At 42.0% G+C, this 18,140-nt stretch overlaps 1 protein-coding gene across 1 annotated transcript; it reads right to left on the reverse strand.

Moving 5' to 3' along the window:
• Positions 1 to 438: 438 nt before the first annotated feature.
• st6galnac (ST6 (alpha-N-acetyl-neuraminyl-2,3-beta-galactosyl-1,3)-N-acetylgalactosaminide alpha-2,6-sialyltransferase) lies at positions 439 to 15,695 on the reverse strand. The gene is made up of 10 exons (XM_026177893.1): positions 15,487 to 15,695; positions 14,201 to 14,520; positions 9,421 to 9,715; positions 5,957 to 6,122; positions 4,335 to 4,509; positions 4,088 to 4,226; positions 3,897 to 4,000; positions 3,084 to 3,167; positions 2,744 to 2,843; positions 439 to 2,392 (listed from the first exon to the last, which is right to left on the reverse strand). Exons 2-10 carry the CDS (start codon positions 14,335 to 14,337, stop codon positions 2,222 to 2,224), a joined length of 1,371 nt encoding a protein of 456 aa, XP_026033678.1. The 5' UTR covers positions 14,338 to 14,520; positions 15,487 to 15,695; the 3' UTR covers positions 439 to 2,221.
• Positions 15,696 to 18,140: the final 2,445 nt, after the last annotated feature.

Here is an 18,140-nt window from a genome sequence, read left to right on the forward strand (position 1 = left end):
TCTGAAAAGCTCTCAAATACTGTCTGGGTCACAGTGGAACAGTGGTTAGCAGTGTTGCCTCACAGCAAACAGCTCCTGGGTTTGAATCTGCCTGCTGTCTGGGGAGTTTGCATGTTCTCCTTGTGCTTGCATGACTTCTTCCCACAGTCCAGAGACATGCTTGCTGGGTAAACTGGCCGTGAGTGTGAATAGTCTCTCTGTGTGAGGCTTGTGATAGACTGGTGACCAGTCCAGGATAAGCTCCAGAATTCCTCATGACCCAGGATTAGAAAATGCAGTTAAGAAAACAGACCAATAAATAAATTCTCCATTTTATAATTAGTAACAGTAAATAATAATTTCTAGAACCTTCCTCTTGATCTTTGGTAGAAAAAAATTAATCAAAGCTGTAAAATAAAGTGTGACCAAACTCTCAGGTTATGACAGAAAGATTCAAACTCACTGAGATATGGATTTAATTTTTTTTAAAAATCACAATCAATCATTGCACCGTATATAAACCAGAAGTCTCCTTCCCCTCTACAGTTTGCAGAAATGCTGGAAATATTGCATTGCTTTTTCTGCACTGATTTAATAACACAGAAGGCTAATTTTTAAATACACACGTTCCCTGATGTGACCGTTTTTGGTTTGGTTACCTTCCTTCCACTTCAAAACTTGTAGTATTGTTAATAAAATACAATAAAATCCCCTTTAAGCTTGAAGACAGTACATCCATGTAGTCGAGGGCAGACCCCCCACGGTCACTTCAGAGATGGAAGCTGATGAGTCAGAGCTGAAGGAGTCTGGCAATAAAGTTCAGTTCTTACAGTAATTAACCCAAACTGCTGTTTCACATTGAAGGCACTGAAAGTCCAGTAGAGGCCACAAAGTGTAGTTAAGTGTTAAAAAAAGAAATTAAAATATGTTTAAAATGAGAATAAATTACGTCCCTTAAACTAAATACTTAATTTGTTTGTGAGCTTTAAAGTCACAGTCAGTGAATTATTTCCCTTTTCATTCCACAGTAAACTCACAGAAAAAAGAAAACTCATAAAAATGGCCCGTGGTCACTGCCAGCAGTGCTCTGGCCGCAGGGATGGGATATTTTAAGCACGTTGCCAACTCGAGAGTGGTCTCGCTGTGTCAAACAATAATGACTTGAGCTTTGCCAGAGACCGATCGTATGATACGATCTAAAGTTCTCAGAGTAAACAACTGTTTGGTGGTTTGCTGGTTTAAAAATAAATACATAACAAGACAGAAGGGACAATTTCCAGTTCAGCTTGTAGCAGCAGCAGAAAGGTTCACAGGAAAGCCAAATATTACCATAAATCACCACAGATTGTCTGCAGAGATAATGAAATAATTTTAAAACAATCAAACTTTTACAATAGCAAATCAGTTCCCTCTTTAACTAGACAAGAATCTGTGCCCATCTATTCAAAGAGAGGAAATAACACTTTAAAAAAAATAGCATATCTGGAGTGTTTCAACTCCAACTAAAGCTGATAAATTCTGCAGATTCCCAGATTTACAGTCATGATTTTGAACTCTACCAGAGTAGCACAGTTCAAAGTAAATCTTACACTGGTGCAGCCCCTCAGTTTATTCTCTGTTTGAAATGAACCACGTTAGCTTCCTTCGAGCCACCTTTCTTCTTATTGGTTGCCCCTCATAAACAGATGGTTTAACCAGCAGGTAAGTGAAACACTGGAAGAGCCCGTGTATGACAGAAGATGAGGAGGAGCAGGAGGAGAAGAGCTCCCCTTTGAGGTTGTTGAAAGCATCTTAACAGTCTGACAGTATCTTAGAGATTGTGACTCACAGCTTACACCGTTTGGATTTACCGTCACAGGATTGTGTGGTCCAGACCAGCAGGCCCCTTAATCCAAAAATCGTTTCTTTCTTTTAAATTAACATAAGATCCATTTTCCTACCAGTCACCAGAATAATGCTTCCCAGCACAGAAAGATTCCTTTAAAAAGAGGCAAAACAAATAATAGACCCATAACTGTGACCTCTCTGCTGAACAATAACAGCAGCTGTCTTTTAGAAATCAAATTTATCATCATTTCCTTCATGAAAATAAATCATCTGCTGGTTTTGCGTTTATTTCAGAAAGTTGTGAAGTGTCATTTTGAGACGGGCACAGTCCCACGTTTCTGCACATCCCGTCTCCCTGTGACTATGCTGGTGAGCCGCGTGCAGATGGAGTGATGAAATTTCTCATCATCCTCGTTTAGTTGCGCATGTAGAGCCGTACGAGGCCGGCCTTGTGCAGCTGCTGCCACAGATTCATCTCCATACGCAGGTCGTGGTTGGCGAAGAAGCCAACAGGGTGATAGTTTTTGTCGTAATAGTGGTCTGAGTATTTCTTGTAGTCTGGGGTCATGAAGCCGTACGCACTTACCTATAATCAAAAGACAGACAGATTAGGAATCTGGTGACACGTAAACTGCAAAATGCCAGTTTTAGTTCAATTTGACCCACTTGGCTCATTTTCATTTCCTCAGGCTGGAAAACAGGTTTAACATGTGCAATTAACCGGATACGGAATCTGGACACGATGTATAAGGCTCGCTGCCACCACAGTAAAGATCAAAAGCATAACTCTGTGGAGGCTTTTTGACACACAGCAATTTAACAGAAATGCAGCACATGCTTCTGCAGCTCAGCTGCTCAAAGTCAAAACATTCTCACGCTATCGGGCAAGTACGGCCTTGTCTCCTGATAAGTAAACAACAGACTGCTGGAAATGTACCTGATCGCAGGTGTGCAGCGCCGCCAGCAGCATCGTGGCACCGGTTGATGGACGGTAGATGTCTTTGAATCTGGTTTTCAGAGTGCTGGATCTGAGGAATCTGAAACAAAAAGATCACAAAACATGAATAACCTGCGCTGTGAGCCTTTCAGGAACTGAAGCTTGAAGTTTCTCACACACACACACACACACATTCACACGGTGACCTCTGTGGTCCAGTGTGGCTGCGTGGGGATCTTCCCTCAGCAGCTCTCTCTGGTTTCAGTCGCTGCTTCTCCTTTAATCCCACTTACAGCTTTTGAAACACGAGCTCTGCTTTCACGAGTGAGAATTTGCTCACCTGTTTCTGAGGTAACGGATGAAATCAGGATGGTACATCTTCAACTTCTCTGCTGACACGTCCTCACCAAAGTACTTCACTGGACTGAAGGAAATACGGCATTACTATAAAAACACCACAACTGCTGGAGAGCACGAGTATTAACATTCAAAGAACTGATCACTGATGAGCAGTGACGCTTCTGACATATTTGATCTTGTGACATTATAAACAAATACAGACTAGTCAGGTTTAATCTGCTGGATTGTCTGCAGGAAATATCATCTGCTTCATCTCAGCAATCATATTTCCAAAAAGTAAGACTCCGTTTTTGCACCTCTGCACAAACATAGCTGGCTGTGCAAGTCTTGAGTTGCAGACATACAGGCAAAAAACAAGTTTCTACAATTTAAATGAGCTTGAAAGTCAATATTTGTTATGACCACACTTATTCTTCAACACAGTCTGAGCTCTGCGATTCAGCTTTCTTTCTTTCAGTAGTCTTTAGAAATACTTCTCCAGGCTTCTTGACGGACATTCAAAGCTCTTCTTTGGATGTTTTCTGCCTTTTGCTCTGCTCTCTGGTGAGATGACTGTTCCTCTGAACAAGGTCAGGTACAACAATTGGACTGAAAATGAGTGAAAAAGCAGCTTGTGTCCTAAGAAAATCTTTGATAAAACCTCATAAAGTGTGGAGAACTCCTGCTAGTGGTAGTGGACCAACCCTGAGGACGCTTCCACTCCTTGGGCCTTGATGCTGATAATAATCAAATTAAAAATGGGTAACGCAGAAGAAAACAGGACTGAAGCTGCAGTCTGTAAAGTGTCGCTTACTTTTTGCCCTTCTCACGCCCCCTGTCCACCAGGGTGTGCGTCGCCGCCGCTTTCATCAGCAGGTAATCTCGGTCGTGATCCGGCAGGAAAATGTACCGCGTTTCCTGTTTGAGAGGAGGGAGCAGCCGAGCATGACAAGACCGTTTCAACGTCGTCACTTAATAAAGACAGATGTTTATTTCCGTCCTCACCTTAGACACGGGGGGTCGTCTGTACCCGACACCTGCGTAGCTCAACATGGAATTCATCAGCGTGTTTGTGGAGAACGTGTAGTGGGTGGTCCGAGACCCTACGTCCTCCTCAAAGCCCTTAATGATTGCCCCATTGGTCCTGAAGACCACAACAATCCAGAGACACATAATAAATAGAATCAGCATTATTTTTCTTATATTTTCATTATTAATGAAAGGAAGCAGGAAGGAAGGCGTCAGGACCGACCTGAAGACATAGTGATGGCTGTCGATCTCCTTCCCTTTCTGGGAGTTCTTCAGTATCCCTCCATTCCCCACCACTGCACAGCGACTGCACGCCGACTTATTGCCAGGAGCCTTCCAGTTGTCCAACATCTGCCAGTTAGCAGGTGAGTTGAGGACAGAGAGTGTTTCCACCAGTGCTGTTGGCACAAAAGAACTGATTAAATCTAAGATTTGTTTAATATAGGCGTCATGGTGGCACGGTGGTTAGCACTGTTGCCGCACAGCAAGAAGGTCCTGAGTTCAATTCCAACATCAGGCCGGGGTCTTTCTGTGTGGAGTTTGCATGTTCTCCCCGTGTTTGCGTGGGTTCCCTCCGGGTACTCCGGCTTCCTCCCACAGTTTGTGGGGATAGGTTAATTGATTAATCCAAATTGCTACTAGGTGTGAATGTGAGTGTGAATGGTTGTCTGTCCCGGTGTGTTGGCCCTGCGACAGACTGGCGACCTGTCCAGGGTGCACCCTGCCTCTCGCCCTATGACAGCTGGGATAGGCTCCAGCGCCCCCCGCGACCCTGAAAAGGATAAGCGGAAGCGGATAGATGGATGGATGGATTGTCCTGAAAGAACAGGAAAAAAAAAAAAATCCCAGAGGCTCCATGTGGGCACACAGACAGGAAGCTGCTTTTATCTCTATGATAAACGTCTGTGCTGTGATGAGACCAGCATGTCCTCAATGAAATTATCCAGAAGTACTTGTAGTCCTACATCTGGCTCTTATAAGACAGAGTTGGAGGAGGATATTTTCCTGCCAGAGAGTTATTGTGGATTATTCAGCCTGAACAATTGTTTAATGTATTGATGTACATTTACTGTAAATTTATGGTGTATTACTGTATTTACATTTTCAGTTTTGTGGGTTTTTTGTCTGTTTTATATAATAAATAACTCTAAGACACTCCTTTTTCAAAATAAAATGTAAATACTTTTATTTTCAGGACCATGTCAATGTATGTTTAAATAAAACAAACAAACAAACAAACAAACAAACAAACAAAAAAGCCAGGACACATACGCACCTCATCTTGAACTGGGGCAAATCCAGCTTTATATTAAAAAATAATAATACAATTAGTTGAATTTTGACCGATTTTCCTTGTTTTCCCATTATGAGCTGTTAGAACGGTGGATGTTACAAAGCTACAAATAATGATGTCAGTCTAAGTATGAGGCAAAAGCTCAGGTTTGATCTAAGCAGTCGGATCCTGACAGTTTTATTAAAATTCTTTGATGTCACAGTGTGGATGTGTTTATATGGAACTGGGTGGGTGGTGTGTGGGTGCACCAAGGCCCAGCATAAGATAAACAAGATTATTTTGAATCATGGACTCATGCAAAGCTGCTTTAATAAAGCCTAAGAATAAAAATCTGAACACGGAGGTGAGGATAAAAAAAAAATAAATAAAAAAAAAGACTGATTTGGTTGGGTAGAGAAAAATTGCAGAGTTGTGATGGCTGCATTCCATCATGAACGTTAAACTAAAACTAAAATAAAATAAGTTTCACAAGAAACTGGAGAGTTCAAAAGGAGCAATCAATGAAATGAAGAAATGAAAGGAAAATTTTTTAGATAAAATCAAAATCTCACTGTCGTAATCGATCCCTCCCCAGCCATGTGCTCCAGGATAATGGCTCAGACGCCGGTGCTGTTCGGGTGTCACGTGTTTGGCCCACTGCAAAACTGGAATACTTTCCAGAAATCGCTCTCCAAATTCAGTTTTCCCCACCCGACTTCGGATGCTGTCTGGACAGCCCTGTGTGGAGCAGACACCAACATAACTTATCAGACCTCATGCAGACGCTCCTACCTCCAGACCTAAATGCAGTTACTGCACGTCCCTCACAATCATTACGAAGCCAACATCATTACTTTCACTCAGCAGGAAGTTCACCCTCAATATTGACCTCCTAATAAGAGTCTCACTGGGCGCAATTGCCTGGTAATTGCAGAGCGGAGAGAGAACAGGGCTAACGACAGGACAGATGCTGGAGGTTTCATCCAGCATGAGGCATGAAGTAACACACAGAGGCAGACATTGCTGATGAAAAAAAACAAAACAAAAACCTTACAAGTATATACACATGTAGACAAGGAAGTAGATGTTAGTGGAGGAGAAATATTCTGTTTGAGTGAAATACAAGAGTGGAAATAACAGATAAGAAAATACATGCAGATGTTATCAGAGAAGGGTGCTCAAAGAAAATCTACCCACTGAAAGTGAGCGGATGATAGTCCGGGAAACTAAGAGCTTTAAAAGTGCCTCATACTGCACGCTGCAGCCAATCATGCACAGTCACATCGCTCTTTATTTATATACTTTAAATACTTCAACACACATGCTCGTGCGCACAAGCTTTTCACTCTTTGTTCAGTAACTTGCTGATCTAACCGATCTGCGCTTTTAGTGGATGATAAAGGTGTATCGCCTGAGCAACAGACGCCTGCTTTCTTATCTATTCAGGCATCTTAATAAACTTGACTCACTACATATATCAGCTTGGCTGCTGGGTAACCCTCAAGCAACAGACGCTATTTTAGAGGCCAAAATGACAGCGTAGGGTCGTCTATACAGCTACAGATATCTATATCACAATAACAGTAGCCTCAAAGGAAAAATGAAGCAACCCGAGTCGGATCGAAAGCATTAATTTCAACCGATAAAAACCAAAGAAAAAAAATAAAACATTCAACACCAAAATGCTCTGTTAATAAGAAAACATGACTGAATAAGTTTCGCAATTTAAGAAAGGCAGTGATGATCTAAGTTCTCTGGAACATGGCAGTAAACTGTACCAGAAACAACAGCTACATGCTAATAACTAATAATAATAATAATAATAATAAGTCTGTGAAGGTTCTCAGTCATCCAGGTCATCGTAGTCAAAGGATAATAATAATAATAATAATAATAGATTGGATTTATATAGCGCTTTTCTAGGCACCCAAAGCGCTTTACAATACCACTATTCATTCACTCTCACATTCACACACTGGTGGAGGCAGCTACAGTTGTAGCCACAGCTGCCCTGGGGCAGACTGACAGAAGCGAGGCTGCCATCGGCCCCATCAGTAGGCGGTAGGTGAAGTGTCTTGCCCAGGACAGAGAGAGCAGAGAGAGCTGGGGGATCGAACCGGCAACCTTCCAGTTACAGATGAGCTTCCCAACCCCCTGAACCACAGTCACATCCTAGTGCATCAGTAGCACTACCACTAGTAGCATGGTAGTGCTACCACCAGAGCTCTTTATGTCAGGCACACCTCCTGTGCTGTAACATTTTTAAGTTAAAGCCAATAATATCCAACCTTTACCTCTAAAATGAATGCAGTGGCATAAAAATAAAGAAATGCATCAACTAGTTTATCTTGATCGCGTCTTCTCTCCTTGGCTGTCTCTGCAGTCCGTTTATGTTAGTCATGTTATTTATGGCCTGAAACTTGCTGTTCAGTATTTAGATTCTCAACAATAACAGCAGCTTTGTTTTGTATTCTTGCTTCTGGTATAAGTGGCTCCTTTGTTTCATTTTTCCTCTGGGGTAGTACACCATGGTTTTAATCGTTCTTGTTCCGTCTTTGTTAAATTTATCATTAACTACAATGTCTGCACAGATCATCATTTATGGTATATGGCCTGTATTTGTATAGCGCTTTACTTAGTCCCCAAGGACCCCAAAGCGCTTTACACATTCAGTCATCCACACACTGGTGATGGCAGCTACATTGTAGCCACAGCTGCCCTGGGGCGCACTGACAGAGGCGATTTATGATATGGCCTCATCATTAAAGTCTTACAAAAATATGCAATGTCATCCATAACAGTCAGAGTTGATAATTAATCTGTTTTACACTCCTCCATCCTCATGACACCATGAGTTTGTGCTCATAGTGAGGAAATGTGGAAGTCAGGCTCCATAAAAACAAACAAACAAAGAAAAAACAAAACAAACAAAAACACATGAAACATATTTCTACTAAACATTTACTGGAAAAAACAGATCCACCCAGTAACCATGGCAGCCGCCCTATGACATCTCAGCCCCGAATAAAAGCAGATGTGTGACAGTGCTGCAGGGATGATAAACCAAGTCATGTGATGGGCACCGCTGGTTTACTGGGTTCAAATTACAACTTTTATTACCCGCTGGCTTTTTTCTCACCACTTCAGTCAGTCACCATAACGATGATGTTTACCTTTATTATTTGTGTGGATTTGTGAATATGAAGGTCTGATATATTGTCTGTTGCCAAGGAGCTTAATTGCTGTTTATTTAAAACATGAATGAGCCACAGTATCAGAATACTTTATTAATCCCAAAGGAAATCATGGTTCGTGTTGTTTTTGGATCGATCCCCAGCTCGAACTGTCTACGTGACAAAATATCCTTGAGCCAGATCGTGAGTCTTGAGCTTCACCTTGCACATCCACAGATAAAAGTGCTGTAGAAGTGGGTGAAAGTGCTTCGAGTGTTAAGCTGAGTAGGAAGTACCAGCACGTTTACCATTCACTGGAAACAACATGACACTCATTTGGTAGAGTACGCGCTTCTATTTGTGGCCAAATTGCATACTGTCCATGTCAACTGAACATGAGAAAATATTTTTGTGTATCAGTGCATGCGGTTTCACTTCCTGTCATTCTGAGGTCTTTGATTGTGCTGTTCTGCATGTTGTCCTGTTCTTTTGAGTGTTTTTGCAGGGCTACATGCAGGACCCACGCAAACATTACATCCTGTACAACAGCACAGTAAGGAGAGAAGAAGCACAACAAGAAGCAAATGTAGAGGAAGTTGTACAAATCGAGACATCCACACAGTCGTCTCGATTTGTCACATTACAGTCAGAGGACAAACTGCACAGACATATATGTCACATGTCACAGGGAAAACAGCCTGTAAAATATAGACAGATTAGATTTCAGATTCCTGGATTAAAAACAGCAAACATTTCTTTGACAGCTGCTGAAATCAGATAAACGTTTTGCTCTCAGGGGGTTTCATTTTCAGCAGCAGATGAAATCAAAGCCAGCAGACTAAGCACAGTTAAGGAGAACTCACCGTCTGCGGAGGGACGTCTTCGCTCATGTACGAGTCTCCTATGAAGGGAGGGTCCGTAGGTTTGGCTGGCCGAGCAGGCTTCACTGTAGGCCGTTTGGTATCGATCCTGGTTTTATTATTGGCATCATCAGATCTGGACTTGGATGTCTCCTTATCCAGGTCTTGCTTTTGCACTTTGTGATGCTTTAGGAACAAATTCCCTACATCCCTGTCTGGATGCGAGCTGGGCACTGGGGGCAGGAAGGTCAAGTGGGCATTGTTGATCGGCCCGTTGAGAGGCTCCTCGGATGAGATGCTGCGGGAGACAGAAGAGTTACCGACACATCATATGTAACACATACCAAGCAAGAGTCAAAGGACAGCTCCACATTATTTTCAACTTCCAACTAATGTGCCTATTGTGGCTTAAGAGAGCGCAGCCCAGAGTAAAATATGAAAATCAAAAATTCAAATACATGAGCTATGAAATTAAAGGGTTTGAGGGTCATCTTATGATACGAGCTGCTTCTATGTGTGCATTTTAAACAGTTTTCTTTGAAAATGTCATGAGCATAGATAAAAGGGAAATAGTTCGTGCATGAGCATGTTTTTTTCCATTTAATGCACAAAACGGGAAGTCACATGTTCGAGTGCTTGGAAGGATTTTTTTTTTTTCATATTTAAGATAATCCTGGAAGTGAAATCAAAGCAAAAACGCCCACATCAACAAAAACAACTAAAATAATCCACACAATAAAAAGTTGACGCCTACATGAGGACAAAGTCCCAGCTTTTGTTGTTCATGTCTTTTCAGAGCATTTGTGCTTTCCTCACTCGGTTGGTGAAGGTTTCCCACACTCAAATGTTTCTTTTACGTGTCATGTTTCAAAAGAGAACTAATCCAAAGTGTGTGCTGTTGTAAAGCAGAGGAAGGCAGAAAGAGATCACACTTAGGCAGGTGGAAAGAGCCAACAGAGATTTCAATAATAAAAAATGATATTTTTACTCTGTTGTACTCTTGATCAATATTATTTTTGGCAAGTAACTGGTAACATAAGGAGAAACAACAAACCAAAGTCATGAGATGTAAAAGTCTCATTGATCACCGTAAAATCCTGTGTGCTACAGTGTGACATTGCGATAACTGTGGTATAATTATTTCATGAGCCTGGTGGTTGCTCTGTGTTTTACACGTTTCTGTTAAAGAAAACATCCTCTCATATATCAATACTTTGTTTTCTCCGAGCATCAAGCATTAGCTGATTATTTGAACTATCGGGAAGCCTCTGGACATCTTTGTAAAGTGTTTCAGAGTCAAAGCTCAGATCCTGACATACTCAGTTGGTGAATCTCGTACAGGGCGATCCGGTTACTCCATTTTAGTCCAATTTTCCCAGCTGAGCTTGCAAGCTGCTTGGCAACCACCTCCTCCACCCCTGCGCCTCACTAACTGCCACATTACAGTCACAGGACAAACTGCAAACTCCTCCAACAGAATAAAGTTAATAAAAGACTGGGAGAGTTCCACCCGGATAGGTTGGCTTAACTCATCGTTCTAATCAATTGTGTTTACACAGCGTGCACAGACACCACAGCTGCTGGGGTATTGTTTGGACTCAGTACATATTTAATTTGATCTTTTATGCTTTCCTGTTCCGTGCCGGTGTCACCGAGCCACACTGCCAAATATAAACGACTGCATTTGGAAGGAGCAGTCATCTTTTGACTTCAAAATAGACAAAAAAAAAAAAAAAAAGACTGTAAAGCAGTCGTCACTCATCACAGGGAGTCTCAAAGGTGGGAATTGGGGCCTTTTACGTCTCTGTGCACAGGGCCCCTTTGTGCATCTTATGGGGATTTCAGTTTTCTGCTCTTTGACCATTTCACGTTTCTACATGAGGCTTTAACACCAATGGCTGTAAAATATCTTTTGCTTCAGCGTCTAAATTCATGATCTTAACCTCCAGTTCCAGACTAAAGCAGCTGCAGGCGAGTGAAGAGGACATTCACATTATGATTCTTACAAAAGGCGTTCAGATTTTTTTTTTAAATCAGAGCCCTCTGAGCTCAAAAAGCCCACACTCACTCCCGAGTGTCTCAAACAGCCCCCTTAGAAAGTAGCCATCTTTTTTCCACCCCCTCGATTTAATGCATTTAATGTGGACCCGTCGGCTTTTTAAACCTGGACCGCTGCCCGTCGCTACAAAGCTTACATTTCACATACGTGTGTGAGAGAGACCACCTCCAGTGAAATAACTCCAGGGGATTTTTTTCATTAGTGTGGCCGGAGTGCTGTGTGGCTCCTTTGTTGAAACCACAATGATACAAGTGGAAGGGAGGGGGATAAGTGCCGGTTACAGAAAACCCCTCGTACCACTTATGATCTCAGAGTTTAACCCTTCACACCAGTTTCACTGCCTCGTCTGATACAGCTCTGCATGTGGACTGTTGTCTGAACCTGACAGTGTTCAGGGAGGGAAAGCCGCCTTTTCTTCAGTTTTTCCCCTTTTACAAGGAGGTCACTGTACCAAATTCTTAGGCAGTGTCAATTTCAGGATGGAAAATGCAAGAGCAGCTGAGGCTTAAAAATATTGTTTAGCTGGAAAACACGATCCAGACGACTGATTCAAGAGGTATGTAGCACCATATTTTCAGTGCACAATATGGATAAATACCTGATTTTCACATAAAGGTGAATTAACTGGTCATGTTTAGTTTATTTTCAGGTGTTAAAGTCCCCTTTTGTCCAATCGTGTGCATGTCCGGGGGAGCTGAGAGTGGATAAGGCAATCCTGTTTAATAACTCACTCGCGTCATCACCAGAGTTTCCTGTTTCTAACAAAAGGATTAAATAGCTGAAATGAAACTGAAGCTTTATGCTTCTTCAAAAAGATAAAAAAAATCCATAAATTTAGTTCAGATTGGAAAGCATCAGTTTTTATTTCCACACATCCAGTTTTGACCGGGAAAAGAACGTCGTCATGCACACAAAATATTTTTAAAGATAAACTTTAAAACATCATTAGCAGCAACAACATCTGTAACTCTAAAGACTTGCATTTAAAGAAAAAAGATCATACGATATTTGAATGGGGCAGATGTTGTGGGAATCACTGTTGTAATGCTCCTCGTGCCGGTAGTAACACCAGTGTATCAAAACACTGGGACATGGGAGTAAACCTGGGATATGTCTGTGCTTGCTGCTTAATGTTTAACTTCTTAATACCCTTCTTGGACCTTGAATGAGAAGCTTTTTCTCTAACAATACAGACATGTCTCAGTCTCTAGATTTCTATTTTTATTCTTCTTAATGCAAATATTAAAAAGACAAGTTTTTCAGGGCTTCCACATACCCAGGATATCCAGTGACAAACATCCTGGCATCCACTGACCCTTGTTTAAGAGTGACGAAGAATTTGTAAAACTAATAAACAGCAATAAAAATTTGTTTTTAGAGTTATCTATTACTTTGAGATTATATGAGTATTATAAATGTCTTCTTGCACTTTTTTATGGCCTTTTTGCTGTGAGTGTTTCTCCTGTTGTTAACAGTAGTTTTGTGACAACAGTTTGATAAGGGCCACGCCCAGAAGAAGCTCAAAGACCCTGATGAAGTCCAAAGGTTGGTTCCTTTCTGCTACTCGTACTCAGCAGCATTAAATGTGTTACATATTTAACTGCCCTGCAAGCATTTCTGATGCGTCCTCATAACAGTTGGTGTACTTAAGATTTTATCACTGGTCATCATGGTCATCATGTGCATCACTTTATGGCCGTGTTCTCTGAATGGTTTACAGATGCAGGGGGAAAGTGTGGTTCTTAAAATGTGCTGCACCTTTACCCTGGAATAAAGTACGAGGGGATCTGAAACTGAGCCCAACTCTTTGTTAATGTTTTTTGCTTTTAAATGTCTTGGATATTTTTTGAGAATTCAGGGCCGGTGATGTAAACGAAAGCCTTGGTTAAGTCCAGTCAGAACATCGTGACGTGTAATGCGGCGAGGCTTCTCGGCTTTCTGGGTTGCTTTTAATTCTTCAGCATCATCATGACTGAACGAACGCACATATTGTCATGATTTTATCTCACGTCCTTTCTTGCGCCCGCATGGTTCGAGACATGAGAATCAGGTTTAACGAATTAAGGATTCAGTCCAATATCAGGCTGCTTTCATAGCTTTTATTTGGGAGAATAAACCTGCTTGAATATGCGAGCATTGCCTTCGGTTTCTGTACTTTAACTGCTCACATGTGTCAAATTTCCATCACGTACATCCCAAACGTGTCATCGGTCCCCCATTTCCCTTCTGAGAGCATCGAACGTGTTTGGATGTCATGCTTTAAATCTCCATACTGACCAAAATAACTCCGTTTTTAACCATAACTGAGCAGACCAATATTTATACTTATTCATATCTTGGAGTTTATATAAACTCATTGGTGTCTTTCTTCATCAGAGGTATTGTTGCCTTGCCGATTGTAGCATTTTCTTTTAGAGAAAGTGTCAGGTGCACATGTTATAAATATTGTGTTGCCTTCCTGAAATCCACACCTGGCAGTTAGTTCCTTGTTCAAGTCATCAGGTGACACTCAGTAACTTTTCCCTCTCAGGCCTGAGCTGCAACTTTTAGTTTTGTCCCCTCTTTATTCTGATCTTCAGCAGGTGAAACACGATAAGCTGGATCTAGCTGTACTCCTGTGTGCCCCCAAAAGTGTAAAGATGATGCACAAAAATGTCTACAAGTCAAAGAAGATTCATATCCATCTTATCATATCTGAGATTCAAAGTAAAAGTCTGAACTCACCCGCTCGCCCTCTGTATGAAGTCGTAGAGAGGCACCAGAGGCCTCTCCAGGGTCAAAGCCAGAATGTAGACAATAAGGACGCACGAGACCGTGAGCATGGCAAAAAGCAGCCTCCTGTGCAGCCCCATCCCAATCATGGTGCTTGTGACTCTGGCCGGCAGGCTGCGTCTCCTCGCCCTGCCCTCCACTCAGCTCCCAGGAACATGAGGAGCAAGAGGATGTGAACGCTGTGCCACTCTACAGGGCAGCTACGAGTGTCGACGGCGGGGGATTTACCCACGACAGGATCTGGGCTCTCCTCTGAGCTTCTCTCAACACAGCTACAGCGAGAGGCAGACAGAAAGAGAGAGTTGGAACGAGGGTAAAGACTCAGGAGGGGAAACTTTATCTTTCAGCGTCAGAGTGCCAAATAATCCCTTTTTAATGAAGTCTTTGCCTTCATGCCCCTGAACACAAAGCTCAGGGTCACAATCTTCATCTCCTTTTACATCCTGCTCTTGCTTATCTACTTTCTGCTCTTACAGTCTTCTTACAGACGAGAGAGGAAACAGAGGAAACACTACAGCTTCACACATTAAAAATATGCTGAGCAAAGTTTAAAAGGAAAAATAAAGAGGCTGGGAGTGGAAGGGATGACGATAGCTTCAGCTGAAAAATACAGGAAGCCAGAAATGTTATCTTACAGGAAACTGACGTCTTTAGTGCTTTAGTCAACTCAACATGTTTCTCCAACTCTTAGAAGAAGTTGCATTAGCACCGAGCGGTGAGCTGCATCCCTCTGTAATAAACTCAGTCTGCGCACTAAACGTCTCTCAAGTCCAGAAACTGATAAATACGTCCACTGGTGTGTGTGTGTGTGTGTGTGTGTGTGTGTGTGTGTGTGTGTGTGTGTGTGTGTGTGTGTGTGTGTGTGTGTGTGAGTGAGAGAGACAGAGGTTCCTAGGCATGTGGGAGTGCTGGCTGAGTCTCTAAATGGGGAATGGAAAGAATGTGATAAACTCCAGCATCTCTGATCTGATAGCAGTTATAACAGAGCGAATGAGCACTTCCACACCCCAGAAACTGGAGGTTTTACACAGTAAAACATCGCAAAAGTCATCCAGTAATTCATAACATGTCTGACAGAGACTTAGAGCAAAATATCAAAGAGGAAACAAAAAGCATCAGCCTGTGACAAATCATGACTCAATCTGCCTTCCTTTAATGAGAGGACTCTGAGAAACAGAAACCTCTTCAAAAAACCTCTGAATGCTTTTGAGAAATGAAGAACATGAAGCTTCACTCACCAGCAGCTGAGCTCCTGTTTCCTTTGCTCTAAGTATTTCCTTTCTGCTGCTCACAGTGGAGACATATTCCTCTAACTTAGCTCTCTATTGCTCATCTACTGTGAAGCGGTTGTGCTGCCTGCCTTGCACTGTATGGGCGGGACCATTGTGAAATGAGCAACAGCTGCTGGCAATTGGTCAACCCCCTGAACTCCAGAGCACGAGAGGAGGGGAGGGAACCCACTGCAGGCAGCGATAAAGTTAGTGAGACATGAGCAGGCAGCTCAGAAACACTCAGAGGAAAACAGATCAGCTTGTCTACACTGACAAAAGCCCTGATGCACGAGCTCTCATGCAGCGTGTCTTAACATTTGATTCCTGTGGTTGGCATGGTGCAGAATGTGGTGTCCAACATGTGTCACGAGTTTTGTGTGTGTGTTACATGTACCTGCACAGAAGTGAGAAAAGCCCCATTTGAGTCACATCTATTTCTCTGCTTGGATCTCTTGCAGTGAAGACAATCTCACGAGGCTCCTCATCCACGTTTATTTAGGATATTTGAAGTGCAACCATAATGAATCAGACTGCCTGACACAGCCTGTGTGACTTTGTTGCTCGTTTGTGGTTCAACTTACTCCAGTTCCTCTGACCTCTCCATCTTCATGTTGAGTTTATCTTCGTGGAGTTACTTCCTGTCACTTCCTTTCTCATGTCATCTGTCTTGTTTCCTGGTCTGCTCTTGTCTGTTTTTTTTAACCTTGCTTTGTCTGTTTTTTCCTTTTTCTCCAGTATCTTCTTGTTTTCCTAGTTTTGTACCTTTCGTGAATCAGTTTTTTTAAAATAAAGCTCGCTTTTTGTTTTGCACTCTACAACCCAAATCGACTCTCACAAGCACTCGGGCATGGATGTGAGTTAGTATATATCAGTTGTATTTTGGATTACCTTTTTTCTTTTTTACTCAGAAGCATTATTTTAAAGCTCTAGTTACTAGAATACTAATATCTGATGGTTTATTATTATAGATAAAGCTATCAAGGATTATATAATGTCATGGGCTGGGTCTGTCACCCAGCATTTTGAGTTCATGATATATTGTGTATTTCTTTTGTTAGTATGGGGAAATGTTAGGTTCTTGTTTTGTATTATTAGTTAGAACTTGAGGCTTCATGTTTTGTCATTTATCGTTTGGGTTAAGCTCATCTAGCTCCTGTAAAACCCCCGAGTGGCTCAGCCTTAGTTTTGTTATTGATCCCTGCATTTCCCCTTTTCCGTGGGCTTTGGTCTCACCTGCCATTTGTTTCATGTCTCATGTGTGAAGCCCATGTTGTTTGGTCTGCCTCATCATGTTTCCTGTGTTATGTTGTAAGAGTCCAGTATGTTCTTTGTTCATTGTATTTAGGTTCCCTTCCCCTGCCTTGTTATTAGGTTCATGTGTGTCAGTGGTGTTCCCGTGTGTTAATGTTCCCATTGTTGTTTATTGTGTCATGTTTCTGTCTTGTCATGTTTTTCTGTTTATTTTGAAAGTCCAGTTTTCATGTCATTGTTTGAGTTTACATTTCCTGTGCATCGTTATGTTCATCCTTGTCAGCTGTTTCCTCGTGTGTCTCGACTTCCCCTGATCACCTCATGTGTGTATTTAAGTCCTCTGTTTTCTATGTTTCGTTGTCAGGTCGTCTGTTTGCGTCTCCATAGTGTTTTGTCATAGTTTACTCGGTGTTCATAGTTTGTCGTAGTATTTTCACTGAGTTTCTTAGTCCTTTAGTTTTCCGAGTGTTCACAGTTTTCTTAGTTTTCATAGCTTCATGCTTTTTCATGTGCCAACATCCAAATAAAGGATCGTCTTCTGTTCAGCCAGCAACTCCGCCTTTCAGTGTCTGCTTCTGGGTCCTGTAAACTAAACTTATCGGCGCACTCCGCCGGGACATATAAGTCATTAAAACCATCTAGAGAAGCCACATTTAAGTGATATGCATGTATATGGTTCTGCATGAGTACTCTTACTTTTGCTAAAAGCTAAAACGTTTGCCCTACTTAAATATGGAAAATCCCACCCACTCCCTCCTCCTCCTCAATCAAAATATGAGATGGGTGGAAATAAGCAAGAAGCTCCACCTTTAGGCTGACAATATGAAACTAAATACAATAAGTGAAAAAACAACTCTGCACTTTACTACACGTCATTTCAGTCAGGCCTCTGGCAGCACAGCCGCTGTGGTCTGCTGACCATCATCACCTGACACACACTTATTCTCTGAGAGGATTAATTGTTATTAGTTATTGCATAACTGTACTAATGAAATAGTGGAATATTTCTCTTCACATGTTAACAGAATCTCAGCCAGCATAAATCCGCAGGACGTCGGCTGTAATGGGACTGCAAAGGGCCTGGACTGGATTGGCTTAAACCAGGGGAAGAACAAAACTTTATCAAATGCACATCTGAAAACGCCAAGACCTTCTTTAGCGTTGCCTCAGAGTGTGGGAGGGTGAGAGCTGGGCGTATCAGTTCAGTCACTTGCACATACGTCCTTGTTTGATTCGATATCACAGCTGCAGACACTTCTGGGCAGATAATGGGCATTCCTGACCGATGACCGATAGCCTCAGTCTATTTGACTGAGGCAGGGGCTAAAATTGCTACAGCGGTTTTAAAGCAGAAACATAAGTGTAAGCGA

This window comes from Astatotilapia calliptera, chromosome 8 (assembly GCF_900246225.1).
Source record: "Astatotilapia calliptera chromosome 8, fAstCal1.2, whole genome shotgun sequence".
In the NCBI taxonomy this organism is placed as follows: domain Eukaryota; kingdom Metazoa; phylum Chordata; class Actinopteri; order Cichliformes; family Cichlidae; genus Astatotilapia; species Astatotilapia calliptera.